Below are 27,887 nucleotides of genomic sequence, written 5' to 3'. Positions count from 1 at the left end.
AGCGAGGGGAGGATGATGGGGAACTGGAAGATAAGAGAGGGAGCAGCTCTGGAAGATAAGAGCCCTCTCCTCTTCAAAAAGCCACCAGGTGTGTATCTACCTGCTGTCTGCACATCATATCAGCTACTTAACTACTGTTTACTCACTCAAGAGTGGTATCCCAGAACACACATACCGTCAGCCTACTCATGTGGGGAATGAAGTCTGTTTGTTTTTTTGAAAGGTAACAAGAAAAATCATGTTCGTATTTTTATAAAATATCATGCAGGCATGAATAATTTTTTGGCAGTCTTACCCGATGACCTTCCAAAGTCATACAGAATTGTAATGCATGCAATACTTTCCAACCTGTTTCTGTTGTGTGTGTGTGTGTGTGTGTGTGTGTGTGTATGTTGAAGGTGAAGGCCTCAGTGGATGTCAATCAGGTACCTCTGATGTAAAGGGAACAATTAAAAACAGCCCTGCTGTGAGACAGGCAGAGAGAAGAGCATTGTGGGACTGAGAGCTAGTGCTCCGAGGAATCCTGTTCCTTTACCACTGCAAGCAGAACACACATCTACGACAGAACACACACACACACACACCTGCATGATGACAAAAACACACACACACAGCTTTTGTTTGTCCTTTATCTACACAAGAAGGCACACAATCAACATATCAATGTCATATCTTAGTATTATCATTTATACTTCAAACTGAATAGTGAATTGTGTGGAAGAACAAAATTTTACAAAATATCGTTTTTTTTAATATCACAAGAGACACCGGCTGGAACGTAACAGATTTGGTGCTGGAACTGAGATCCAAGATTTATAATTGTTAAAGTCTCATATCTCCATCCTGCCTGTCTGTCTGAACAGTATGCGTGTGTGCGCAAGCATGTGCCCCTTACTGCAACTGAATTGTTGAATATGTCATTGGGTGGACACGTCTGGGGTGAAGGTTGAAAGGTCACCGTGTGGGTATATGTGGGTGGGGCCAGTTCCTGGACTGGAAATACTTGGTAAGTCCTTCCAGGTTGACCGGAGGGAAGTAGGGGCCAATGCGTTTCCTCACCCACCACTTCCCCTGGGCTGCTCTGGCACTGCCAGGCGGAGCAAACTTGTACCTGAAATGCTCCCCTCTCACCCACCTGGAGGGGGAGGGGATGAGAAGAAGTGAGCCAAGGTCTTGTCATCATGTAGTGTTCCTTTTATGATCTTAGAGGAGCAGAGGGAGGAGAAGGAGAGAAGCAAAGGCAGTGCAGCAGGAGAACCAGAGAGCGACACGATCGGCCGCTGTTCCCTACCTGGGGTTCTCTCTGTCCTGGAAAGGGTTGTGTTCCATCAGGGAGAGGACACTGGTGTCGTTGGATAACAGTCTGCCTGCAATGTGGATCACCCACTCACTCTGCTCGTAGGTCTGGGAGGACGGGAAATGAGAGAATCAGAAACAAAGGGATATTGGATATTAGTTATGGGACTACTGCCCCCTAGTGGGCAGTAGTCAGTAGTTAACCCAGGTTAGAGGTTGGATATCCTGCCTGTTCCCCTCCAGACCATGTGAACAGGCGGTTTGTAAGCTGAGGTTTGTAACGTCTCTGGGTATCCAGCTCACCTGGAATGCAGCGAACCACATAAGCCAGTCGAGCCTGTAGTGGTAGGGCGAGATGAGGCAGGGTCTTCTCTCTGGGTCGCCTGGCTTACACAGGAACTGGTACTCCTCCCAGACCACCGCTGGGTCGGACGGGTCGGAGCTCAGGGTGCCCTGCAGAACCAGCTCTGTGCGCTCCTTAGTTATACTGAGGAGGGAGGGAGGGATTTATTTCATTGTCTCAGGGATTAATTAAGGAATGAGGAGGAATGGGTGTTCATCAAGGCTAGATAAATAAATGGAGATGAATAGGGGATGAAATAGAGATGGGGAGAGGAGCGCAGAGGAGAGATGGGGAGTAAAAGAGGGGAGTGTAGTAGAGAGATAAAGAGATAAGTGAGGGAGGAGTGTGGAAGAGTAGGATGGAGATGGGGTCTCTTACCTGCCAAAGGCCCCGTACGTGTTGACAATGCGGAGGGGATCAAACGATGTGTTCATCACCTGTTTGGAACTCAGCAGATTCAGCACCACGGGAACGCTCAGGTAGCCAATCAGAACACCCAAAGCTATATTCACCACCCGCCTTATCAGCATACCTGAGGGACAAATGGACAAACAGGTGAAAGGGAGACTACGTGTGTGTGTGTTTCTATAGTCTCTTGGCTTCTGTCAACCTTAAGGTCTCAGCCTATGAGGTCATGGGGCGTTTGCTGTTAACAAATGGAGGATCAGACCGTTGTACTGTAACTCCCTTAAACCTGTCAAATAACACACACACACACATTTCAGCCAGGCATATTATACCTATGTATCAGTGTAGTTATTCTACCTGCTGTTTCACTTAGGGCTGAACTTTTACAGTCCAGTGAAATAACTACAAAATAACACATGCTGTAGGTAGTAGGATACTTTATATCCCACTTAAATGACATGTGTCTCAACATTGAAGTGTGGCCACTAGGTCCTGAAGGTCTATTAGAGAAGCCTATTCCTGGTTTTACCACATGTCAACCGCAGACGAAGATTGTTTAATGGACACACTCTCACATTCAATAATACTCTACGTTTTAACATGCCAGCTTGGCTCATACAAATTCTCCACCTGTCTGCCTCTCTCTCTTCGTCCCCCTCTCTCATTCAGTCTCATTTCTTTCCATTCCTCAGCTGTCCAAGTGCTAATCCCTTTTTGTGTGTGCGTATGTGTGTGCATACCATATGGGAGAATGCTTGTGTGTGTGTATGTGTGTGTGTGTGCGTGCATGTGTGTGTGCACCTCTGCTAGGTTTGGGACTCTGTCCCGCTGCTTCCTCCGCCTGCAGCCTCAGCACTTCCTGTTTGGCCCCACGCCCAGATGAGAACAGGAAGGCTAGCGACGCGTCGTCGAAACAGGCCAGGCTTGGAACGATGGTCAGCCAGTTTAGGAAACTAAGGTTCCCACTCACGATTATAACCACCTGTAAATGTACGGGGAGAAAAAACAGTGAAAGAGAGTGAGAAAGTATTTTAAACATGGTAAAATAAGAAATTACATTTTGTAGCATTTTATCAAATGTACTAGGCCTGTACTCATGTGTATAGAAATAGTATATTTAATGTACAACTTCTATCTGTTTGTCTCAATAAATCCCTCCACGAGGTCTGTAATGACCCCCCACCCCCCATCACTAACCTGGAAAAGAATCTGCAGCGTTCCATTGACCATGCACATCCTGCGCCCCAGGAAGGTGAGGAACGGTGCCACCAGCTCGATGGCGTGGTTGCACAGTGTCTCAAAGCGATGGAACCACCAGGGGGAGTGGTGCAAGTAGTAGGACATGGGGTTAGGTACCGGCTGGGTCTGAAGAGGGTGGCGGAGTGAGGGCATGGGGAGAGGGAGAGAGAGGGGGAGAGAGGGAGAGAGAGAGGGAGAGAGACAGAGAAAGAGGGAGAGAGACGGAGAGAGAGAGAGAGAGAGAGAGAGAGAGGGGAGAGAGAGGGGAGAGAGAGGGAGAGAGAGGGAGAGAGAGAGAGGGAGAGAGAGGGGAGAGAGAGGGGAGAGAGAGGGAGAGAGAGAGGGGGAGAGAGAGGGGAGAGAGACAGGGAGAGAGAGGGACCCAAGACGTGTGACAGTTAGCTATGGGACTGTGTGAGGAACAAACACCACACCACAGGGAGGGTTTCCAGGACTAAGTAAAGACTGAGCTTTATTTAGATGCTAGGTGTCTCCACCTAAACACACCTAAACACTCATTGGGCCTGCAACCTCAGCTAAACCAAATACACCCCAAGCTCCCTCAAGGACACACCAGCATAAATACACAAACATTTACACGTGCACACATGCACACAAATACGCACACACAAACACACACACACACAGCACATGAACTTAAGTAAAACAGTCGCAAGCCAACTCCCTACAGAAGAACAACCCAACCAAACCAGCTTCATATAGCCGTCCCAAGATGCACTGCACCGGGTGGACCTGTGGCGAGTCTGTAGGTCTGAAAGGAAGCAGTGTATCAGGGAGGATGGGGGTGGGGGGGGGGGTGCAATCACGGGGGGTCATTCAGTTCTCATCTGGCGCCTGCATTTTCCGGTTGCGTGTGTGTGTTTGTGTGTGTAAACAGTGAATCTAAAGTAAATCTACTTTACCCCTTGGGGTGTTGACAGATTTGGGGTTAGGTTGGTCAGTCAGTGTTTGGTCTCACAGACAGACTTCACTGGACGGAGCTGCTCGTACTGCCAGTATGAGGCTCCCCCCCCCCCCCCCCCCCCCCCCAGGAACAGCTCTCTATCCTCCAAATTCACCCAGTATGACTTTCAACAGTTCAACATCTGGAGATACGACAGGAGATGACAACATTTCCTTACAGCAATCTATCAAGTGAGGAAATGAACACAAGTACGTACAAGACACACTGACACCAGAACAGGAACAGGCAAAGGGCTTTAACTCAAGCTCATAACCTGCACTAAGTAGAGGCTTAGTCACTGTGGAAGGTAGCATGCATCAGAGAACCAAGTCTGCAGACTGGTCCCCATGCCAGGCTGGTTTCCAGGCGCATAAACAGCTGGGCCATTGTAAAGTACTGGAGAGTCTGGTCCAGACAAACTGGCCTTCCAACCGTGCCTCCCTGTGCCTGCAGCACCAGCAGCCAAAAGGACAATGCAACGTGGAGTCTCTGCTAGGGTAAACACAGACCTGCACATCAACCTATGCTATATAGCTGGGCTGTGTCCAAGGTTATAGTCCTTGAAAGGAGAAGGAAGGAGAGCGAGACAGGAAGACATGCGGACAAGTACAGTACATGCTACACTGGCAACATACTTGAATGGCAACCAAGTAGCGGCAACGAGGAATTGCTAGGTAAAAGCAGGGGGCAGGGGGGGGGGACTTTTCGCCTTTATTTTGTTAACATTACAGAATCGAGCCCTTGTAGTCACATGGATGCTAAATACAGCTCTAAACATCTTAATGGTCTATAGTCTGCTACACTTGCTCTCGACAGACTGGCTATGAATCAAACTCCAAATTACAACATAGCAAGCATGAACACCTCAGCTGGAGTGAGTCAGGGTCCTGATCACCACACAAACATGACAGTTTCCCCTCTCAGGGGAACACCAGGCAGCAGGGGATTGGGGTGGAGCAGGACAGAGTTGGGGGTGAACAGGCTTGGAGTGGTCAGCGAGGGGGGCTGGAGGGTCAGGTGGTTAGTTTATTAACTTTGTGGATCAGGATCATCTGCTGGATAATGATCAGAACACATGAGTGAGACGGTGGACAGCACCCACACACAAACACACACTCTCTCTCACACACACACACATACACACTCTCTCACACACACACACACACACTCACACTTGTGTAAACACACACAGAGGACAGACCAGGGGACATCCATTGGAGTGCACGCACATAGGCGGAAAGGCATCCACACACATATATAACATGCACACCTACAGTATGTCATTGAATAGCTACAGTTGGCAATATTGTGTAGAGCGTAACATGGAGTCGAATTTGCTCTGTTTAAAGTGTCAGCCATGCTTTGGAATGATAGATAATGGGCTGATTGAATCACTTCAACAGTAATTATGTGGTCAGCTGAATCCCACAAAAGACCACCTCATACCATGAGGATCAAAGCCATCCAGGGCCATAGAGGCACACACACCTCGTAGTGGTAGTCCATGCAGGTAAGGTCTCTCCAGCAGCGGTCTCCTCTCATCTTGATCAAACCCTGGCAAAGGAGAGGAACACCTGTTGATCGGCTGTGGTGTGTGAGAATGTATATAGAGCATAAAGCAAAAGATCTTGAGTGTGCCGAGTGTGTGTGTGTGTGTGTGTGTGTGTGTGTTTAATGAGGGAAACCAGGTACAGAATCATGCATCTTGTTCATATCCTAATGCATCATGTGTCTAACAGCAGACATGCTAAAAGAGATCACCACATTTGTGACATACAGCTGTCGTAGTGGCTCATCATGTCCTTACCGACCTGAACAGTAACTGCTGAAATTCAGCATCCACTGAAGAACCATGAAACCTGATAAGGTAGAAAGTTCAACTACTTTATTTTCACCTATTTAGAACATCTCATGACAGGACAAACAGGAAAAGGGTGCAATCAATCAGAGTGTAATCAGTTTACACTGGAACGAATCCTGATTTATCACCAGATGCATGTGAACAGAAAGATCATTAGGTACTGGGCAGTGGGTTTGCCACCGTTCTCGGTCTTAGTCTAGGGTTAGGGATGCTAGGTCATGGATGGTACTGGGGTTAGGGATGCTAGGTCATGGATGGTACTGGGGTTAGGGATGCTAGGTCATGGATGGTACTAGGGTTAGGGATGCTAGGTCAGGGATGGTACTAGGGTTAGGGATGCTAGGTCAGGGATGGTACTAGGGTTAGGGATGCTAGGTCAGGGATGGTACTAGGGTTAGGGATGCTAGGTCATGGATGGTACTGGGGTTAGGGATGCTAGGTCATGGATGGTACTAGGGTTAGGGATGCTAGGTCATGGATGGTACTAGGGTTAGGGATGCTAGGTCAGGGATGGTACTAGGGTTAGGGATGCTAGGTCAGGGATGGTACTAGGGTTAGGGATGCTAGGTCATGGATGGTACTAGGGTTAGGGATGCTAGGTCAGGGATGGTACTAGGGTTAGGGATGCTAGGTCAGGGATGGTACTAGGGTTAGGGATGCTAGGTCAGGGATGGTACTAGGGTTAGGGATGCTAGGTCAGGGATGGTACTAGGGTTAGGGATGCTAGGTCAGGGATGGTACTAGGGTTAGGGATGCTAGGTCAGGGATGGTACTAGGGTTAAGGTGGGGGCAAAGCTCTTGATGTGTTGGTGCTATCTGGATGGACAAATATTCATTGGTAGGACATCACCTAGAGAGAGCTTGGCTTGAGCAACTTCCAAGTCATCTCCTGTCTCACTCAATTACCCAGCATCATCAGCAATAGAGAGAGAGACAGAAAGACAGAGAAAGAGAGAGAGAGAGAGAGAGAGAGAGAGAGAGAGAGAGAGAGAGAGAGATGCCCAACTGTATGAAAATGAATAAATCTATATTTAATGTGTCTAACGACATTAAAGATCAACAGATGAACAGAATCAAGAGGAGAGTAATAAGGAAGGACAGAAGAGGAGAAAGAAGTGGATTGTAGTGCGATTAACTTTGGCCCTGATTTAATCTACCGTTCTAGGAAATAAAACACAGCTGAAAGAGCAGAGAGGAATGGAAGGGGGGGGTGAGAGTGATGGTCTTTCAGAGTACTCAATCACAATCCAACAGAATCATTTCATGTTTTCACATGCTATATAGAGGATAAGAAACCTCAGCCACCGCTCCGCTCAAAAAGGAGAGGATGAAGGGACTGATGGAGAAGTCCATCTTGGCACGACAAGCTAATTCATGGAAGACTTTTACTTTTCATCACTGAACATACATCTATTGAATCACACTTAATCTGATAAAGACCTGGGGTATTTCCCCCAAAACATCGACCACAAATTGTATTCCACTATTACTCGTTCTGTTTATTTGGGTTTATTGAGCTATTTGGGTTCTGGTTATAATGGGAGTCTGTTGGCTGAGCGGTGAGGGAATCGGGCTAGTAATCCGAAGGTTGCCAGTTCGATTCCCGGTCATGCAAACTGACGTTGTGTCCTAGGGCAAGGCACTTCACCCTACTTGCCTATGTCCCTGTACTTACTGTAAGTCGCTCTGGATAAGAGTGTCTGCTAAATGACTAAATGTAAATCCTTATAACATGTTGGGTGTTGACATGCCCCTACATGACCATAATGCAATTCAGTCATGAGGTTCTGACTATCATCAATTCCAGTCACATATCCTAATCTGTTGGCATGGACATTCCTCTCTGAATGGGTCAATGCAATGTTGTTAGGAAGGTTATTTTGATAGTACTCCAGTGGTGATATAGTGGTACTCTGAAGGGCCTGTCAATATGGAAACCTGCCATTACCCTATCATAGCATTTGTACAGTGTCACAAATAAATGTCCAGGTCTAATAGAAGCTCATTGTAGCAATAACAACAAAACAAACATATTTTTCAAACAAGCATAAAAACATTGAGTGGGCATTACCCATGCAATTTCTCACCATCATAAAACGACTGGCCATGACAAACTGAGTTGGTGCATGTGACTTCAATAAAACTTATTTCAGTGTTTTTCTCCACGGAAACTGGACCTGGTCCACACATCTGAGTCGAGCCCAGTTCCTGCCCTCCGGGTACCGGACTGGACCAGGCTAGGGTGTCGTCAGAATGGGTAAACCACATCGAGTAAGTCACCTTATTTCCTGTCTAGGAGAACAGCAGTAAGATTTACACCAGCTCTTGACAATAAAATGGGGGTAGGTGGAGGGGAGGCAGCTGTTGCCAGGTTGTGAGAGGTAAGAGAGCTGGGTATGGGGCAAGCAGACCCTTAGGATGTCATTAGCCCCAACAATGCCAGCCCAGAACCAGATTATAATCTAAATCCAGGACCAGCCACAACAACCAGATTCAGATCCAAACCCAGACCCAAACCAGCCTTGGTTCAAGGGCCGGCGTACAGCCCGGGCCTAAGCCCCAAGTCCAGGCTTATACCCCCACGTGCCGTTTAAAGGTTCGCTCCAGGTATGGTCTGCTGCTTCTACAAACATTCTAAACAAGAAGTCTATAAACATGAGCAGAGGCCCAGTTTCTCCATGGGACACAATCATCTAAATTACCCATGCAACACTGATGCTTTTATTCTGAGTCAAATCCTCATGGTACGTCAACCTCTCTCCATCACTGATTCACAAAAACTGGGACACAATGATGGGTTTATGCCCAGCCCAGTCCCAAGTCCCATCAACAAGTTTTAGACAATGGAGAACTCTGGCCAGGTTGGCCCGAAGCCACTGTTACCAAATACATCAACAACCAGAAATGACAAGCAGCGAGGAGAGACATGGCAACAGACCAAACAAATAGCTAGGAGGGGAAAGATTTTCCAATAAAGCGGTCACCACTTAACTGTGTTCCTGCGTTAAGACTTAAGGATGATAATACCACAAGCATGCAACCATGCCCCCTGACAGAGAGTTCATTTCTGTCACCTCACTTAAACATCCTCTGGATCATCCTGTACTTTCTTATGAAGGATGTGTGGGAAATACTGTAGGTTCTAGCTTGAAGCATTTTACAAACAATAGGTTGGACCACAAATTCGAAAGGGTTTTGGAAAGAATTGGAACCTTTAATCCAGGATTATATTTTCCAGATTTTATTGTTGGGCTGCATTACTCTATTACTCTTTCTACAAGAATCTCTTCATAGAGATTTGTGTAGCAGTTATCTAGCCAGCATATATCTTCATCACACCCAGTCATGTGAGAATGGTGATTATATTTCAGTTTAAAGTTAGCACAGACACTGCCTCCTGCATCAGATCCCATTAGCAACATGTTAGCTTGCCAGCTCTATACCTTCACCTCTCTGATGCTAACGACTTATGATGAGGATCAAGGGAGATGCTAACGACAACAACGAGATTCCCCTCACACACACACAAACACTTATGTGCACACACACACACACACACTGTCTAAGCCTAGTGTGTAGGCCTCTACTAAATTGGAACTTGTAGTCTTGAAAGGGTTTGTATGAGAACTAACCCGCTTTGATTGTTTCTGTATGTCTGCTGAGGCACATCTCTCTGTACCAAGCTAACCCTTACTGTGGTGAACCGCTTTCCTCTAGCGATGTGTCCCTTTACAGGAAACAAAGCCATACTTAGAAGACAGACACCATGGGACTCTGGTGGGGACTTTTCACTTAGACACATTCAGGTTGATGTCAACCATTAAATGTATTCCTGAAATGGGGTATGTTTCAGCAAACTTCAACATTTAATTAAACCACACATCAAAGCACAAGCCAACAATGTCATAGATTCATAATCAGTTATATTCACATGACCAGATTTCCACTCGCTAAAGCCAAAGTTTCAAAACTAAGTGTGTTTTCAATTACCACAAAACAACATCAACGTGTAGCCCGATCATAAAAAACGACTCCAATATTAAGCCCCACTGAAAGGTTAGGTATTAGCAGTGTCTAAAGGGATCTAGATATGTTCTGGTTTTAATAAGCATGCAGTAATGGATGTGTGTCTAGGGGACATGACTGAGTGGGTTTTACAGTCGCAAGCAATTAAAGTCAATAATATCTCTGACCCAGCAGCAGGGTGAGCCAATAGCTCCCTTTCTGCTTCCTTCCATTCCCTTTATAGACATTAACTGAAAAAACACTTTTGGAGTTATTTTATTGTTTATTTGTAGAAAGAATAGTTTTGCGGCTATAGCTATGGAAAACATACATACAGCCAGACTAAGTGACTTACTGACTGACGATAGAGTTCTGCCTTTCCAGAAAGTGCCAGGCAGTTTCAGATACTTTGGATAATATCTAAACCTGGTGCAAACATTTCGTATAAACAATCTAAATAAAAAATTGCTGGATATTTTATAAGTGCTTTTAATACACTGGCATCTGGGAGGTTAACGTAGGTAAGTCTTAAGTGTTTGTGTGTTTGTCTGTGTGTCTGCTTATATGACTATGAGTGTATGTGTGTGTGTATGTGTGTTTCACTCACTGCGCCTAGCATGATCCGGACTATGAGCCATCTGAAGGTCCAGATGGAGATGATTGAGGGAGGGTGGCGAGGGGACACCTGGGACAGGCTCCATAGTGGACACAGGAAGATCCCCAGGAACCCTGTCTCCAACAGCTGGCTCTCCCATCCTGGGGGGGCGGAGGGGAGGGACTTTTTGATACACATGGAGGTGATCCACGTTTGTAAATCCATGCACGTGTGTGTGCGTGTGTGCCAGCTGCCTGAAGCCTGTCTCATGTCTGATGTGGGGAGCAGCAGGACCACCTGCTCCCTCCACTCTTCAGCTGGATTCTGGAAGACCCTTGCAGCTGCCCAAGGACTGACACACACACACACACACACACCTTAACAAAGACTGCCTTTGTAAACCTAGCTATCCAAGAGAGCTTGCGATCAAGAGAGAGAGAAGAGAGAGGGGGGCGAGAGACAAAGAGGGGGGTGAGAGATAAATAGAAACATAAAAAAGAGAGACTACAGAACTTTACTACAGATATCTAACTGGCATCTCTCACTCCAGTGTCATCAACCAATCAGAGAAGCATGATAGACCCCAGCTTCTCATCTGAGCCTGACATTTTACTCCTTGTGTGCATGTGTGTGAGTGTGTGTGTCACAACCCTTTGTTGTACTCTAATTTGATAAAGTGAAGAGTTCAACTTACCAAAGGAATACCTGGAGACAGAAAAAAATAGGAGAGCTGTAAGCATGATTTGTTTTGTACTTGTACACATAAGCCGACACCTGGTGTTCAGCAGCAGTCTGTAAAGCCCAACGATTTCACAGTATGTTATTGTAAATAAAACATGAGAGCATGCCCTGACAGACAGAAACCACTGTACTGGTCCCCTTCACAGATTACATGTACATTTCAAAAGAGGAGAGCTGCTACAGATTACAGATGAAACAGGCTCTCGAGAACTAGATAAATAAATGGATAACAAGGTCATCTAAATCTATCAAGCGAATGGCTGTGCTTGAGATGTGAGCCATATTGTCCTGGTGCTAAAACTAATCAGATAACTGAATCAGACTTGGCAAGATCATTAAAACTGAATTCAAGTCTCTGAGTGAGTATGTGAGTCTTTTGGTCCTAATGTGTGTTCAAATAACAACTGTATGTGTGTCCTCACTCACCAGAGCTGACCCACACTGACGAGAGAATGGTACAGCACCCACAGCACCACCATGATGACCATATTAGCCATGCCAGTCACCAGTACAAACCCTGACAGCACCATGCCCACCAGGGCGATACCATCTAGGTTGGCATCCATGGCGGACCAGTCCATGAACCAGAGTATGGAGGGAGTGTATGCCAAGGCCGCCATGCCAATCTTGCCCCCCACGTAGCGCTTCACACTGTTTAGGTAGTCCTTGGCAGGCATCAGACCTCGCTGGCCAATCAGCTGCTTGTTCTGGTTGTAGGCCACAGTGAACGCAATGACTAGAAGAGAGGTTTGAGAGACATGGAGAGAGGGGGTGAAGTTGGAAGGGGGAGTCAAAGATGTGTGATATGGACATACTAAACAGACTTGTGTTGTTACTTTGTTACTGTGTGTTATTTCACTGAAACTGGAGAAAATGTTCATGTGATTATGGTAACACTAATATCGATCAACGTTTATTATGAGTGAAATTAACAACGTAGCGGTGGTTGCAATCATCCCACTCACAGTATATGAAGCCAATAGAACGCAGCAGCACAATTCGAGTGAGCCAATAAGTTCCGGTCCGTAGTGAAAGCGCTTCCTTTTTCTTATCTTCATATTTGCCAGTGTCCTCTGTGTCATTTGTAGAATTGTCACTTGTAATAGTCGCTGGTTTCAAAGGCTCGACACGTCTTTTTCTCAACGTGCTCTCTGAGCACTCTGAACTTTCACTGCTAGTGGCCATGTTGGCGGATCCACTAGTCACGTGACTCAAAGGGTTTGTATTTGTCAGGAAGTTGCATTTAAACTTGATATATAAAAGGATGGGACCGAACAAGCCTATGGTTTCAACTAAGCCAGATACTGTAAAGATCGCTTACATGACCGCTAACTCCGCATTTGCAAAGAAGCAATAGAGAACAGTTATAATACACCGATCGTTGTATTATTGTCGGAGAGGGACACTTTTGTCCTGGATGATTAGTCCAATTAAAAGATGCCAATTTAGCACATAGCTACTTTTTTTTAAATCGATTCTTTTCATTTTGAATATCAGCGAGTAATTTAAAATGTAAAATTAAATATTTATTTAAAATAATCAATATCTGTACCATTTGGTTCTCAGCAACAAAAAAAATGGGAGGCACGGAGGGCAGCTGTGGGACTTTTTGAACACCAATAAGATGAAGTGGGTGGAGTGGAAGAGAGCTCAACTAAACAAAACTTCCAACACACTGATGTGTCAGTCAGTGCATCACTTAAGATGTAAATATAAGAACTTTAAATAGATTAACAATATGTTTTCTACTGAAATGCACATCTGGATCTAAAGTCACACGAAACGTTTAGGTTCATTCCTGGTTTTTGTGCGCCTTGCGTAAAATGAGTATCTGGAGACTCTAGGCAACTCCATATATCGAAGTCATTATAGCAGTGACCATGTCTGAGGAAGGCAGCAAGTCTATCACCGACCACCCATGCAGTCCAGCAGGAACAGCAAGCTCCATGTCCCAGGTCGACTCAGATTCGGACGCACCGTCCTCCCCAGTGGATTCGGATGGGCACAGGCGCATTCCTGGGATCAACCAGAAATCGGACGGTGAGGATGATGATCGATTCCCGGCTTGCATCCGAGACGCAGTATCTCAAGTTCTTAAAGGATACGACTGGTCGCTCGTGCCGATGCCACCCCGCGGGGACCGGTCGTTGAAGAACAAACCGCACGTGAAAAGGCCGATGAATGCGTTCATGGTGTGGGCACAGGCAGCGCGGAGGAAACTAGCAGACCAGTACCCGCATCTGCATAACGCCGAGCTGAGCAAGACTTTGGGAAAACTCTGGCGGTTAGTACTCCTCTGGGATTTATCTTTACTTGTGTAAAGACAGTGTCTATGTGTTTGCACCATGACGTTTTATAGTTCATTGTAGAGTTGAGTATAACCTTTTCAATATTTAAGAAATTGTCTCAACTTTTCATCTATAAACCTTTTCATTCTATAGACGTTTTTTGGTTTTGTCCATATACTGGGTACTGTAGCTCTCTGCTATCCTCTGTAATTAATCAATGTATTTTCTTCTTCCGCAGCTTACTGTCTGAGAGTGAGAAGCGTCCCTTCATGGAGGAGGCAGAGAGACTGAGGCTGCAGCACAAGAAGGACTACCCAGACTACAAGTACCAGCCCCGGCGCCGGAAGAGCACCAAACCATGCCAGGCCGATTCAGACCCAGGAACTGAGATGAGCCACCAGAGCCGTGTCCAGGTGTACAAGACAGAACCAGGCCTGGGACTGGGTCAGGGTAGACTGGCTAATATAGGGGAAATGCAAAATCCTCATCATCATAATCATCCTCCTGAACGAGGCGGTGAGATTTCTTATGTGTTTGTTTAGTGTTTTTGATTTTTGTGTGAGCATGTCTGGTGTAATGTGCATATAGGTTTAATACACACAAACACACATACATGTGTTAATGAGTATTAGACATGCATTTTAAGAGACATCCCCTGACCTGATGTGTTGTGCCTACAGGACAGCAGCATGCCCCCCCTAACCCTCCAACACCCCCCACCACCCCCAAAACAGAGCTACACCTGGGGGGGAAACATGAGTGCCGACGACCCCCGGAGATCCACACTGGAGGTGGAGGTCGTCAGAACATTGACTTCAGCCATGTGGACATCTCTGAACTCAGCACAGATGTCATCAGCAACATGGAGGGCTTTGACGTCCACGAGTTCGACCAATACCTGCCTCCCAGTGGCCACAGCTCCATCCCTGCATCCTCTGACCAGGGGCTAGGACACAACCCCCCCTCCAGCACGGCCTCCCTCAGCTCCCCCAATCCCCTTCCTCACTCAGGGTGGGGTCACAAAGCCGGAGCAGTGCCCCCCTCCTCCTTGTCTCCAGGTAACAGTAACCATGGGGACCCTCACCAGCAGCAGAGGCCTCATATTAAAACCGAGCAGATGAGTCCCAGCCACTACAGCAGCCAGCCCTCCCAGTGTTCCTCCTCTCCACCTCCACCACCTCCCCACCCTGACTACACCCCCCTGGGCTCGGGCTCCTGCCCCTCCTTGGCTCCCTCCTCCATCCCTATCCCCCAGTGTGACTACACAGACCTGCAGGGGCCCAGTTTCTATGGGGCATACTCTGGGTACCCAGCAGGGCTATACCAGTACCCTTACTTCTCCTCCTCCTCCTCCTCCTCCAGGAGAACATACTCCAGCTCTCTCATCAACAGTCTGGCCTTACCGTCTGCACACAGCAGCCCCGCGACAGCCTGGGAGCAGCCTGTCTACACGTCCCTCAGCCGCCCCTAGGGGGGAGGGACAACATGACCGGATCTCCAATGACATTTGCAGTATTTTACCAGGTCAAATAATTATTAAAGCAAGTCTTAATACGTAAGGTAACTTTAGCACCTTTCACATTTTCACAGACACCAAAAAATGAACCAAGCACAGTGTGGTCATTCCAGCTAACCAGACTACCAAACTAACAGAGCTCTGCATACCTCTTTCAACACACTAAATCCATGGACTTACCAAAAACAGCGGCAGAGTTTCACCCAGCGCGACAGGTGTTCCAATTCTGTTTCCTGTGAATGGAGATTAAGCGATTTCAGGCTTGAGGGGTCCATTCTTGTGGAAGGGTTGACTGACAGACTGACTGACTGACTGACTGACTGGACAGCTGGAGATGATGATAGAGAAAGGGAAGGAGCTTCCAGCCTGGCTGGCTAAACCCTCTGCATCTGCTGAACTTGTCAACATCTGAAGAGAAAGATGATACAGTATGTCAATGTTGTGTGCATAACGTTTGTTCATCAGGACCACAGAGGAATGAACCGATTTTGTCAGGGGAGAATAATGATGCATTAGGAAGAGAAAAACTTAATTTACGTCTCTATTGCCATTCCAGGTTTAGTTATGTGTGTATTTTTTAGATGTGTAAATGTGTATATTTTTATATAATTCTGGTCTGTCTGTTACTTGTATGCCGGCTTTACAAGTAATTAAAAATTGTTAACTCCTAACTGGTGCTGCCTTGCTTAAATGTGCTTTGTTGGCAATCATGATCTGTTGGCTACATGTGAAATATTATCATTATGTTTTATAAATATCCTTCATACATTTTCTGGCAGTAGCTGGTTGAATGTTTGGGCCTTGAGGTTCATCAATAAACATAACATTTTGAACACATCCATCTTGGAATTCCTATCTCATCCAGTTAATACAACTGTTAACTCTCTGCCCCCTAACCGTCTTACAACTCAGACCAATACGATTCAGCTTCTCTCCACTCTGCACACTAAAGACATGCATTCAGCCCCATGGTCTAAATCACAGGTCATACATGTAGCCTAGGTCCATCTTGATAAATACCATGCTATAACTACACCTGTAGTCTCTGGCCGGCGTTAAAAATCATATATCATAGCCACACCTGTAGCCTATGCCCCAAACTATGAATCCCATGTCATAACTACACAAATAAACAAAAATCACACCTGTAGCACTTATGCTCACAACTACAAATCACATGAAACACACATATCCCCAAAAACTACAAACGTGATGTCATAGCCCCACATTTAGCCCCTGAGGCTGTACTACAAATAGCATGGCGGCTGGTTCCAGGTTCCACCCAGGTTTAATGACCACCCTGTTTCCTGTTGGCTCCCAGGCCCGGTGAGCCTCAGTACATTAGTGTCTGCTGAGTTTGCATGGCCCGACTGGTCGCCAATGACAACAGGCTGCCAGACAGAACCAACATTGACTTATCCAGGATTCCACAGGTCTCTGGAGCCAGAGGGAAGGGATGGAGGGATACGCCGAGGAGAGGATGGAGGGATGGAGCAGGAGTGGAGAGATAGAGGGACACATCAGGAGACGTGGATGCGTGCTGGTGATTTGCAGAGGCTTCGCACGCACACACAAACAAACACGCACACACACTCTGTCTCATTCAGTCTCACCTTGGCGTGCACCTACACGACTGAGAACAGAGGGCCGAAAGAGTGCAAAGTGAACGTGAAAAGAGAGTAAGAAGGAGGTCAGGAACTTCAGAAAGAGAGGGAAGACAACATAATGCAATAGTGCAATAGTGTCTCAGCTGTTACTGTGAGGATTGGCTCAAGCTTGACCTATGAAAGCTCTTAATCCCCCCCACACACACACACACACGCACACACACACACAGCGCTTCCAGCCATGTAGCTCCACAATGTCATCAACACGCCATCATGTCTCACTGTACTCTTTAGTTACCCATCAGAGACTCTCCTCAGCTGTCTGGTCCTCGAGCTCTGCTCCCAACAGCTGTGGAATGGACAGCACACACACGCACACACGCGCACACACACACGCACACAGCACAGCAGGATTGTGTTGACAGCATACTGTCTACATATTAGTTCACATACTATACTCTTCAACACGCACAGTAGTCACAGCCTTGTCATGTCTGTGCTTCTATAGTAGCTAATTAAAATTGATTTGAAACTAAAATGACCAATTCAGTGTCAAGGGGACAGCTTTCAGTAGATTTTGCTGTCTTTATTAAGCCAGAACCACTGCCATACAATCCAATGGGTCTGGGTTACAGTATCTTAGAGTGCACTCTAGTGTCAGCAGAAGTTACAACACTGTGATTTCAGGGTCTCATGTCTGCTTCACATTCAGAACAGGATCAGAGCCCACAAATCAGAAAGATCAGTAGGTCAAAACTAATTCTTCACAAATTGCTAATGACATAAATCATGATCAAATTAGTGAAAATCCTGTTGTCAGACATTAAAGTGTCTTTCATATTATCTACAGTATTTTAAATGAACTGTCTGTCTTAGGATGCGTGTGAATTGGCTCAAGAGCATGGTAGTTCCTGATCTTCATGGTCTGTATATGCATATGTTTTAGTCAGCACCTCTTGATATTACAGTTAAAACAGATACCTTGCCCTAAAGGAATAAAAACTCTCAGCAACCACCATATTTAAAACTGTACAGTCAATAAATTAGTAATTTTGATACTTTTTTGTTTCAGTAAGCACAGTGAAATGACTTTTATCACATAATTACCATAAATGATCACTGAATTAGGGATTGGGATCAACCACTCACAACACAGAAGAACAAGGGGGTGAGGAGGGAAAATCCAAGTATCTTATTGGGGAGGGGGGATTGATGTACACAGGAGGGTAGCAGCAGAGGAGAGCCGCCCTCTGACCTCCCTGACCTTTCACCTTTAGCCCTGGAAAAGGCATTGGTCTTGTTAGAGCTTTGGGATGGTACAGGTGGAGGGAGGTCCCTTCTTCCTTCTCTTTGTCTATCTCAGTTTCTCTCTCTCTTCTCTTCGACCCATCTCTTCATCTCTCCTAATCTCATCCTGTCAGTCCCAGATAGTGTCCTTGACTGGGATGTACTCAGCGGAGTCTGTCTCCAATAAGACTGATTTGGTCTGGTGTTCGACATGGGTCAGTCCTGTTCAGGTCCAGTTTCAGGGTTTGTGTTTGAAATGAGCCTCAACTAGAAAGAACAGATAAAATACATGCGTCAGAAAATGTTATATCGAAAAGAAACTACTTTCAATGTACACATTCTTTAAATGCTTACAACAATAAAAACACAACAAATCAGTGTTGTCAATGTAGAATTACATCTATATGCAGTATATCTTGTACCTGCATACTCCTGTGGCCTCATTGGTCGGTTGATGACTCTCTGGAAAGCAGCGATCCAGTCTCTCTGCTCAGCTTCTGTCTCGCAGGCGAACAGGAACTTCCTGTCGGGGGTTACTATGGTGATGCCATGGTTCCAGTGGTAGCCCTGTGTGGACGGGGGCAGTCCGGACAGGACGGTGTAGCTGTTCTCCTTACTGCCGATGAACACCTCCCCTCGCGCATACGCATCCTGGTGGAGGTGGAGGGAAGGGGGACAGAGAGGGAGACAGAATGAGAGGGAGAGCCAGAGAGAGAGAGATGGGGGGGGGGGGGGGTTGGGGGGATACCAAAGAGGACATCAGGACAATACAATATGCGGTAAATAGAACAGTGAGAAAGATGACTTTAATATCTAGGTTGCCTGAATGAAGCACATAGGTTTTATCTCCTCACCAGCGGGTCCTTGAAGTACATAAGCCTCCTGTCATCCATGGTGAACCACCTCTTCTTAAACCCCTCTGTGTGCTGGAGACAGGCAGAGAGTGGAGGGAGGAGAGAGAGAGAGAGAGAGAGAGAGAGAGAGAGAGAGAGAGAGAGAGAGAGAGAGAGAGAGAGAGAGAGAGAGAGAGAGAGAGAGAGAGAGAGAGAGAGGGAGGGAGGAAGGGAGAGAGGGATGTTAATGTGCACTTCAAGGATCTTTTAGATAGATCACAGCATCATTGTTTGTTTATCTTAATGAGCAGCCTTCAGATGCGGATGACAGAGGACAGTCTAACCTTGGGGCCAGTCTTCTCCATGAAGCCTTCCTTCATGAAGTTACGAGTCAACTTGGGCACCAGCTGGAAACACACAGGAGGACATCTACATAAAACTAGTTCTACCAACAGAGAGTGAACTCGACTATGATCCTGAAAACCCCCATCAGCACGACCCAGAATGATCCCAGTGTCCTGGTCCCACCTCCTCATCTCCTGCTCCAGGGAAGGCCACCTGGAGGTAGTGGAACCTGGCCGCCCGGATAGCGTTGAACCAGTCAACCATCTCCTGAGAACAACACAGATGAGTTCAGTTCAGCTGTTTGCGTGAGTGTATCCTGGGGTGATGCCAGACCGTGAGAGACTGAATAAGCATTGGGATGGATGGGCATAGGCGACTAATCTTCTTATCATAGCAAGTCTGGTATTATAAACCTGCTCTACAGACACATAATCTTCGCTTTGTACTCTATGAACTTCTTCGTAATGCTATCTATTACGGTTGGAGTGGAGCTTGTTGTAAAGCAGAGTGTCCACTAGAGGGAGCAGTGTTCCCTTTCAAAACCTGTAGGAAAGCTATTGTGAGCAAGAAGTCATTAAGGCTCTAAGAAAACAGGCTGTCAGCATCTCTGTGAGAAACAGGCAGCCAGCAGGCCATCAGCACCTCTGCCAAGTGGCCTATAAATCATAGCAGCCTGTCCTGTCCTGTCTGACTGGGACACTGAGAAGATTACTCTGCTGCAGGATTTAGTTGTAAAGTCGCTGGCAACAACATGTCTGGCAGTGAGTGTGTCTATGTGTGTGTGAGTGTCTGTGTGTATGTGCGTGTCTTGTGCCAAAGAGTATCTTATTTTTGTAGTTGGCATCTTCTCTCTCCCCTGGAGCACATGTACGCAGAGAGGTCAGTCAAGCGCTAACTTTGGCATCACTGTGGTAGACGAAGATGTTCCTGGTGCTGTTGTCCTTCAGATAGGTGATCTGCAGACCACAGGGGTTCCCTATCTTAGCAGGCTGGAACGTGGCATTCATCGTCTCTATCTTCATCACCGCCTTGGGATCTCGTGCCTGAGGGGGAAAACACGCACACACAACACATGGGTGAGATGGAACACACAGTTGTTGTGTGTGTATGCGTATGTGTGTTGTGTGCTTACGTCTTGCTTGTTATAATATTTCAAAGCTCCTTCTCTCTCTGAAAGGATGAACTTCCTGCTCAGGAACTGGCCGTTGTCTCGACCGCGTTTCCATAGAAACCCCTCTCTGTAACCTAGGGTGAGAAACACACAAACATATACACACAAACACACACACAAACAGACAGACACACAAACAGACAGACACACAAACAGACAGACACACAAACAGACACAGCACAGAAGGGTCAATGATAGAAAAGAGCAACAAGGCATTTAAAGGATACAGTTCAACTAATAGACATGTTTGCACATTCAAAGATGATTTAGTTCTGCATGTTCTTAAACTGTCTGAACGGTTTGAGATAATTGGTGTTGATGGGCTTGCGATGTGAAAGAGTTTAACATCCCATTGATCCATCTCTGGCTGGTCCTAGACCTGCAAATGCATTGTAACTTCCAAACATGTTTGATCTTTTCAGCGTTTGATTGGTGCATCTTCTGTGATTAAACAGGCGTGTCTTTATCTCCCTTTTACATGACTGATGACACCATCACTCCTACACACAGCCACAGTGCTGCTGGAAAAGTGATCTGTAACTATGCCAGGCTCTCAGACCAAACATTCAGACGATCCTGTGCGGGGGCTGGAAGGGAGGAGACGAGAGGAGAGGAGGTCAGATGGAGGGAAGGACGGGAGAGAAAAGATAGGGAAGGAGAGGAAAGTAGGAGAGAGGAAACCAGGATAAGATGACCGAGACAAAACAAATTTCCGGCCTCACATGTTAATGATATGCAGATTAAGGTTTGTTCTATTTCTGTCATCCCCCCAATAAGATTTGATTCTGTTTATTTTTGGAGATAGGAGGAAGTTGTTCATACGAATGAGGTGGCTTTCATGGAGTCATTCTTTATAGATTCTTCATCTCTGTCTCTCTTTATTCTCTCTCACCCTTTTTCTTATACTGCCACACACATCCTTTAACAAACCTAGTCTGTCTTTCTCACTCTCTCCTCCACCATCTCTCCAAATGTATCCCTTAAATCCATCCACCTCTCTTCAGTGCATCTCTATCTCCCTCTCTCCCTATCTCTATTTCTCTCTCTCCCCTCTCTGTGACAGATCTTGGCATCGCTTCCTTTGTCAGACATGAATCATTCACCTCCGGTTCACCTCACGAAGCATTACACCATCAATCCATACTCATTCTTCTCTCCACCCGCCATGACTCCACCCTCACCTCCTTCCCCCGATGTTCTCCTGTCCTTCTCCTCTACTTTCCCTTATTTTCCTTCTCTCCTCCTCAACAAACTCCTCTTCTCCTTCTCTCTTTCTTCTCCCCCTTCATATTCTCGAGAATCAATATTGCCATCGACCACTGGGGCCATGCCCGGCACACACACACACTGCTAAAATGCAAAACAGGACAAACTCCTCCACTCAACCTAATGGTAAACATATGAGGTCATCTTGAGCCAATCAGAGAGTGAGAATGAGAGAGAGAAGAGAGAGAGAGAGAGAGAGAGAGAGAGAGAGAGAGAGAGAAGGGTGTACCCTATCCGTGACAATGACTCTGCCTTAGCTAAGCATGGCCCTGATCATAACCATAAAGAAGGAGAACGCAAGATCAAACATCTAAGCATTCCCCTGAGAGGGAGCGGGAGGGGAAGGGGGTAGTTGTCCTCTGAATGTGCTGACAATCTTTGTTTATTAGACACAAAAATATTACTTGTTTATTTTGTTTTGCAGTTTGCATGGCTCAACACTATTTACATAATCAAAGCTTTGCAGATGTGTGTGTGTGTGTGTGTGTACATGTGTGTGTGTCAGCTCACCGGCAGAGTAGGGCTCCTGTTTCTCGATGAACTCAAACTCGTTCCTCTCATACCTGGCCCTGATCCACTGCTCCCTCAGCAGTCTGGAACACACACCGACAGTACTATAGATCACCGTCTGTCACCACTCTATCAGCCAGCAGCACGCGCACACACACACACATAAGCAGACATATGCACACAAACTGCATTTCCTCCCTTCCAGACACCCCTCCCTGCCCCTTATCACAAGAGACAGGTTTATATGAGCTCTGATATTCTGCTTCACCTACAGTACACTTGGGGCGGAGAGACCAGCAACATCACCATGCCAACCCATTTCAACATCACCATGCCAACCCATCTCTCTCTGTCTTTGTCTGTCAACCTCCTGATTGACTAAATCTGCACATAGAAACCAGCACACACACATACGGTTTATTTACATTGCAGTATATATGTATACATTAACAAGGTATGTATAGTATATTCAGTAGTGTCCAAAAGTTTAAAATGTCAAGAATTTTGTGACATCACAAGAAGCTCTTTGGAACATTGTCAGATCACACTGGGATCATCAGGTTCTGCACAAACTTCCAAGCCCACACCAGCTCAAATGCACGCTGTCATCAAAGCAAGAGGGGGACATACCAAATACTAAGATATTCTGAAATTCATATACATTTTTCAAAGAATCAATGTTTCCCTTAAATTGTTAAGATTATTTTATGATTTGTAATGACAAAAATAGAATTTAATTAAATTAAATTTACAATTAAAAAATAGAAGTATCTTGACTAGTGGTCACAGACATATGGACCCTACAATATATGTAAATATGTATAGGCCTAACAAGTGTTCAGTATCCATCTCAACAGCTCTCAGCATTCACCAGATGACTGTGATATATCAGTGTGATCCAGACAGATAAGGATGTTTGACCGCTTATCTTTAATGTCTCCAGATTATTCAGATTACAATAAACCAATCAATGAATTTTGAGCCTACGGAATTGTGTCTGTTTTACTTAATCTCACACGTGGAGGGAGAGGAGTTGTTTTGGTTCAAACTAAATGCCCACGCAGGTCCAATCGGTCAGACCTCGTCACGCGCCCACCTCTCTGTCTCCATATTTCTCCTTCTCTCCCTCTCAATCTGGATCTCTTTTCCTCTGTCTTTCTATCTCTCCATCTGCATCTCTCTAGATCGCACAAGCTCTCTCCCCTCTCCTCCATCTCCCTCGGTGTGTGTGTGTGTGTGTGTGTGTGTGTGTGTGTGTGTGTGTGTGTGTGTGTGTGTGTGTGTATGTGTGTGTGTGTGTGTGTGTGTGAGTGAGTGAGTAAATAGTAACTTACTTGCAGTCTGTGTGTCTCGGTCTGTAGTAAAATGGTGGGACCTTCTGTTCATACTTGGCCTTGGCTGCAGTGTTCCCCACAGCAGCCATGAGCTGGGAGACAGTAGACACATGCCTGAGATTAGAACTCACACACATGGGATGGGTACAGTTCAGTGGTATAGGGTTTGACTGCAGATGTCACTGGGTTGAATCCCCACCCCCCTGGTTTGGATAAAAACATCTGCTAAATGAAGATATTATAAAACATTATAAAACATCACTTCTAGATGTCCCAATGACCTGAGTACAGGTATTACAATGTTGTAAACAAAACAAGGACCTAAGTACATGGATATATTGACAATGGTCGACACCAGATGGCTTTCATCTTGGAGCGATTACACTCGGTCTGAGCTCCAAGCACATCTGGACGTCTGGACAGCAGTCAGATAATCTATAAAGAGGCTCTGATTTGCTGGAAGGGTCTTGTCCAGCCAGACCCTCTCCTACAGGAGGGTTATAAGCTTCATCACACCCAACACTAACTGAAATATAGTGTTGGTCTTAGAAACTCGGACTCCTATCAACCTGCAAGGTATGGCAATTTGATTTGAGCTATCAAGGTCACTTTGATATATATCAGAGGATCTCCCCCATGCTGTTTCTTACTTCCACTTCGGAGGCATCCCAGGTGTCCTTCTGTACAGCCTTGACTCTGCTGATGTGAGGGATGCTCCTGTGTAGGAGTGAGCAGGCCTGGCACACAAACACACCCAATGTCAGTGATGCCCAGTCCGGCTCTGGAGGGGTGGAGAAGGATGAAAAGAGAAGGAGGGAGACCGTGAAGGAGAGGGTAAGTATGCAAGTCATTAAATGTGGTGCAACAAAAGTATATGGGCTCAAGGTTGAGCTTGATACTGGAGATGCTGAGGCAAGCAGCCCCACAGATAATAGGTAGGTAAATGAAGCAAGTATAACTGGATGTGTATTAGGACACATGCTCTGTGTGCGTGAGAGAGAGAGAGAGAGAGAGAGAGAGAGAGAGAGAGAGAGAGAGAGAGAGAGAGAGAGAGAGAGAGAGAGAGAGAGAGAGAGAGAGAGAGAGAGAGAGAGAGAGAGAGAGAGAGAAAGAAAGAAAGAAAGAAAGAAAGAAAGAAAGAAAGAAAGAAAGAAAGAAAGGAAGAGAGAAAAAAGTGCAGATCAGTTCTGTGTGTGAGCTGATCCATAAAGGACTGCAGCACTGCAGAATGAGATTGGGGGAAATCTTATTTGGGCTTAGCACCAGACACAGAACAGCGAGTATCCTAACTGACATACCAGCCAGACCACCAGACTTCACTTCAATTACCAATAACACACACACACACAGTACAAACATACAAGCATTAAATCACACAAACACACAGATGACCACACACACACCAACATGGCTTGGAGACACTAGTCATGATGGAGACCTGCTGTAGAGCTGTCCAGAATAGAGGAACCAACTTTCTTCAGTTAAGAAAAAAACAACTTCTGCACTGTGGTCCTTCTGACACCCAGCAGATGTGAGTAACGACATACTCAGTTTTTGATTCTGCGTTGAGTTGATAAAAGACACTGATGGATACTGGAAGAAGAGGACTTTAATGTACGACCCCCCACCCCTTCTCCAAGCACACACACATCCTACCACACACACACACAAAATAAATGGTCTAGGATGAGATCATGTCATAATGGTTGTCTCTAAATCAAACATTCACTCTTTTGGGTTGCCTCTTTCTAAGCTTTGAAAAACTTGACACCATGACTGTAGGTCACTCAGCTGATGGTAGCATGTGTATGTGTGTGGGGGGGGTGATTTTTGGAATGTGATACTAGATCCTAGCTACACACACGCAAGTGGAGCAGAACAACGCAGCCATGCGAACTCCACAAACACACACACACACATACTGTGGTCTATGTTGGTGTGGTCGACTCAAGGGAGTCATATGAGAGCAGTGACAGAGCAAGAGAGAGCTGGAAATAGGAAAAACGATCGGAAAATCTGATTGTATTATTCTAAGTTTCCTGGGGGAGGACAGAGAAAGCTTAAACGAAGACCTTCTGAGTGTTGGGGATAAGAGAAGAAACACGTATTGTGGAAATATGAAACGTTATGAGCGAAATTGAGAGAGTGAAATAAAGAGAGAATGAGAGAGTCAGAAAAAGCAGTGAGAGAGTTAATGAGAGATAGAAAGACACACCCTCTGTGTATACCAGATATCGTCCCCTCTCCTCCTTTTCTCAAGCTCTGAAACCTGGGTCAAGTGACCAGGGTGTGGCCTCAACTTGGCTCTCCATGGAAACAAGCCGCATCAGAGCTACACTGCTTTTTGAATCCCCTCTGGACATTGTGTTCAAGGTCTGCATGGTAAACAAGAGACCTTCACTAATGTTTCAGTTGAAGGGCTGGGTCCCGGTTTGTTCCTGTAGTTCAGTTTTGGAGAGGTAGTACTTCAACAGCAAATATAGAATGTGCACCGCTAGCTCTGATACGCTTGTGTATGTTTAATTACACAAAAAGAGCTAAAGAAGCCATTAATTGATTAATTGATGTGCTGATCCTCTCAAGTTTCCTGGACTTGTAACCCTTTTCATCACATTCTTCTCTCTCATCACATTCAATTCCAGCCCTGGTCTGAGCTTGTAGCCACGCGCTGAGTGTGTGCGTTCATTTATGTTCTATGTTACCTTGCTATGTTTCCAGATACAAGAATAGAGATAATTAGACACAAAGATGCCGTGACTAAGGAGGCTTACAGTTTCTCTCTGCCTCAGCATGTGGATGTTGCCCTTGGTGGAGGGCACACACACATGTACAGTCCTTGAGGAAGAATTCCAGCTATTCTGTGTGTGATGCAGCCAGAGGTGCGAGAATCAAAAATGTATGTGACAAGGATTTCATGAGCTGTTAGGCCTATCAGCCATTGTTTAGTCATGACATCACTAGTGCGTGTGCGTGAGCAGACATTGCTGACCCTACACAACACTGGGAAAGAATCTTTACACACTGTCCAATCATTCTCTCTCTCTCTTGCTCTTTGTACCTTCCTCTCTTCTAAAAGATTAGTCAGAGAGGAGAGAAGGGTGGAGAGTAGTGGAGGGAGAGGACTTCTCAGCACTGTAATGCAGAAGTAGTGGTGATGGTGGCTTGAGTGTGTGTATGTTTGTGTTTGTTAGATATAGTCTACAGGAAATTACAATGTCTCTTCATTGCTTGTACAACTGCATGTTACAAGCAAATGTAACAAACGATACTATAGGCCTAAGTCTCATGAGGATTGCTAAAACCAACTGTGTCATAGGCTACATGACAACACCCAACAAACATTTCAACAGCAATAACAGGTGACAGTCATGACTCCCAGCCCTTAACATATCAGAGTTGGGTCACATAGTGTCCAGACAATGGCTTCAACAACGCCAAGCGTTGTGTATGCTATAGCTAGAGGAATTTTTATTATGGTAGTTCCATTTTCAGTTCATTTCTAGTTCAGAGCCTTATCGGCTGTTAGCCTATGCATGCTCTGAGGTGTGTCAAAATATCTCTATCTGGTAAGGCCCTCCTCTGTTCAATATATCGACCAATTTGTCAAAAAAATTAAATGGGCCAAATAGTAAATTATTCTGGGAATGTAGATAGAACGTTAATATTGTTTTCTAAGTGACCTGATGGAATATATGACAGGTGCACCTGCAGACACCTGCTTCTCATGCAAACGCCAGAACAAGAGAGAAAAACACAGTCAAAGCGTTTGGCGCGCCTATAGTATTATTTCCAACTGCTGGTTTTCTCACCTGCATTGCCGCAGTCCGCGCATACATCGTTACCAGGTCTATCCAAAACGTCTTGCAACAGCCGTTTATTCCCCTCGGGCTCCGAGGCCATAGTAAGTTTATTTTTGTTTAGCCTCACCCTTCTAGAAAGATGTGGACAAAAGAGGACGTTGCCTAAATCTAAACACTTAGTTTAAATCTTGATTCCTTGAAAGAAAAATTACATTTTAGACTACAATGTGAAAAATATAATCTAAGCCTGACGGATGGCAAGTCTTTCTTTCTCCTTCTCGCCCCTGACAGCTCAATTACAGCGTCTCCCTGACTGCATAATCTCAAACGGGTGGCATCCCCTCCCGGTTTCTCTGGTATTGGCTTCTGCAGCTGAAGCGAGACCTCCAGCGGAGGTGGACTGCCTACCCGTTTTTACTTTTCTGTCTCTTTAACAGTCAGTTGCCATTGCTAATTGCCGATTTATCGTTCATTGTTT

At 45.8% G+C, this 27,887-nt stretch overlaps 3 protein-coding genes across 3 annotated transcripts; 1 reads left to right on the top strand and 2 right to left on the bottom strand.

Annotated features, from left to right (window-relative positions):
- Nucleotides 1-621: 621 nt before the first annotated feature.
- Nucleotides 622-12,656, bottom strand: lmf1 (lipase maturation factor 1). Its single transcript, XM_062475651.1, has 11 exons — nucleotides 12,418-12,656; nucleotides 11,879-12,188; nucleotides 11,406-11,416; nucleotides 10,724-10,872; nucleotides 5,739-5,804; nucleotides 3,245-3,412; nucleotides 2,849-3,029; nucleotides 2,018-2,171; nucleotides 1,600-1,783; nucleotides 1,292-1,404; nucleotides 622-1,135 (listed from the first exon to the last, which is right to left on the bottom strand). The coding sequence occupies exons 1-11, from the start codon at nucleotides 12,635-12,637 to the stop codon at nucleotides 955-957; spliced, it is 1,737 nt and encodes a 578-aa protein (XP_062331635.1). The 5' UTR covers nucleotides 12,638-12,656; the 3' UTR covers nucleotides 622-954.
- A 522-nt stretch (nucleotides 12,657-13,178) lies between these two features.
- Nucleotides 13,179-16,082, top strand: sox8a (SRY-box transcription factor 8a). The gene is made up of 3 exons (XM_062475653.1): nucleotides 13,179-13,736; nucleotides 13,979-14,256; nucleotides 14,421-16,082. Exons 1-3 carry the CDS (start codon nucleotides 13,333-13,335, stop codon nucleotides 15,209-15,211), a joined length of 1,473 nt encoding a protein of 490 aa, XP_062331637.1. The 5' UTR covers nucleotides 13,179-13,332; the 3' UTR covers nucleotides 15,212-16,082.
- A 1,357-nt stretch (nucleotides 16,083-17,439) lies between these two features.
- Nucleotides 17,440-27,806, bottom strand: LOC134031902 (arf-GAP with dual PH domain-containing protein 1). Its single transcript, XM_062475654.1, has 11 exons — nucleotides 27,419-27,806; nucleotides 24,260-24,390; nucleotides 23,610-23,701; nucleotides 22,276-22,358; nucleotides 20,461-20,573; nucleotides 20,225-20,371; nucleotides 19,512-19,595; nucleotides 19,328-19,390; nucleotides 19,005-19,076; nucleotides 18,573-18,801; nucleotides 17,440-18,417 (listed from the first exon to the last, which is right to left on the bottom strand). The coding sequence occupies exons 1-11, from the start codon at nucleotides 27,507-27,509 to the stop codon at nucleotides 18,389-18,391; spliced, it is 1,134 nt and encodes a 377-aa protein (XP_062331638.1). The 5' UTR covers nucleotides 27,510-27,806; the 3' UTR covers nucleotides 17,440-18,388.
- Between the last annotated feature and the right edge of the window lie 81 nt (nucleotides 27,807-27,887).

The sequence above is a fragment of the Osmerus eperlanus genome, chromosome 12 (genome assembly GCF_963692335.1).
Source record: "Osmerus eperlanus chromosome 12, fOsmEpe2.1, whole genome shotgun sequence".
Classification (NCBI taxonomy): domain Eukaryota; kingdom Metazoa; phylum Chordata; class Actinopteri; order Osmeriformes; family Osmeridae; genus Osmerus; species Osmerus eperlanus.
Note: the sequence above shows the minus strand (reverse complement) of the source record. Positions and strands in the feature narration are given on the sequence as shown.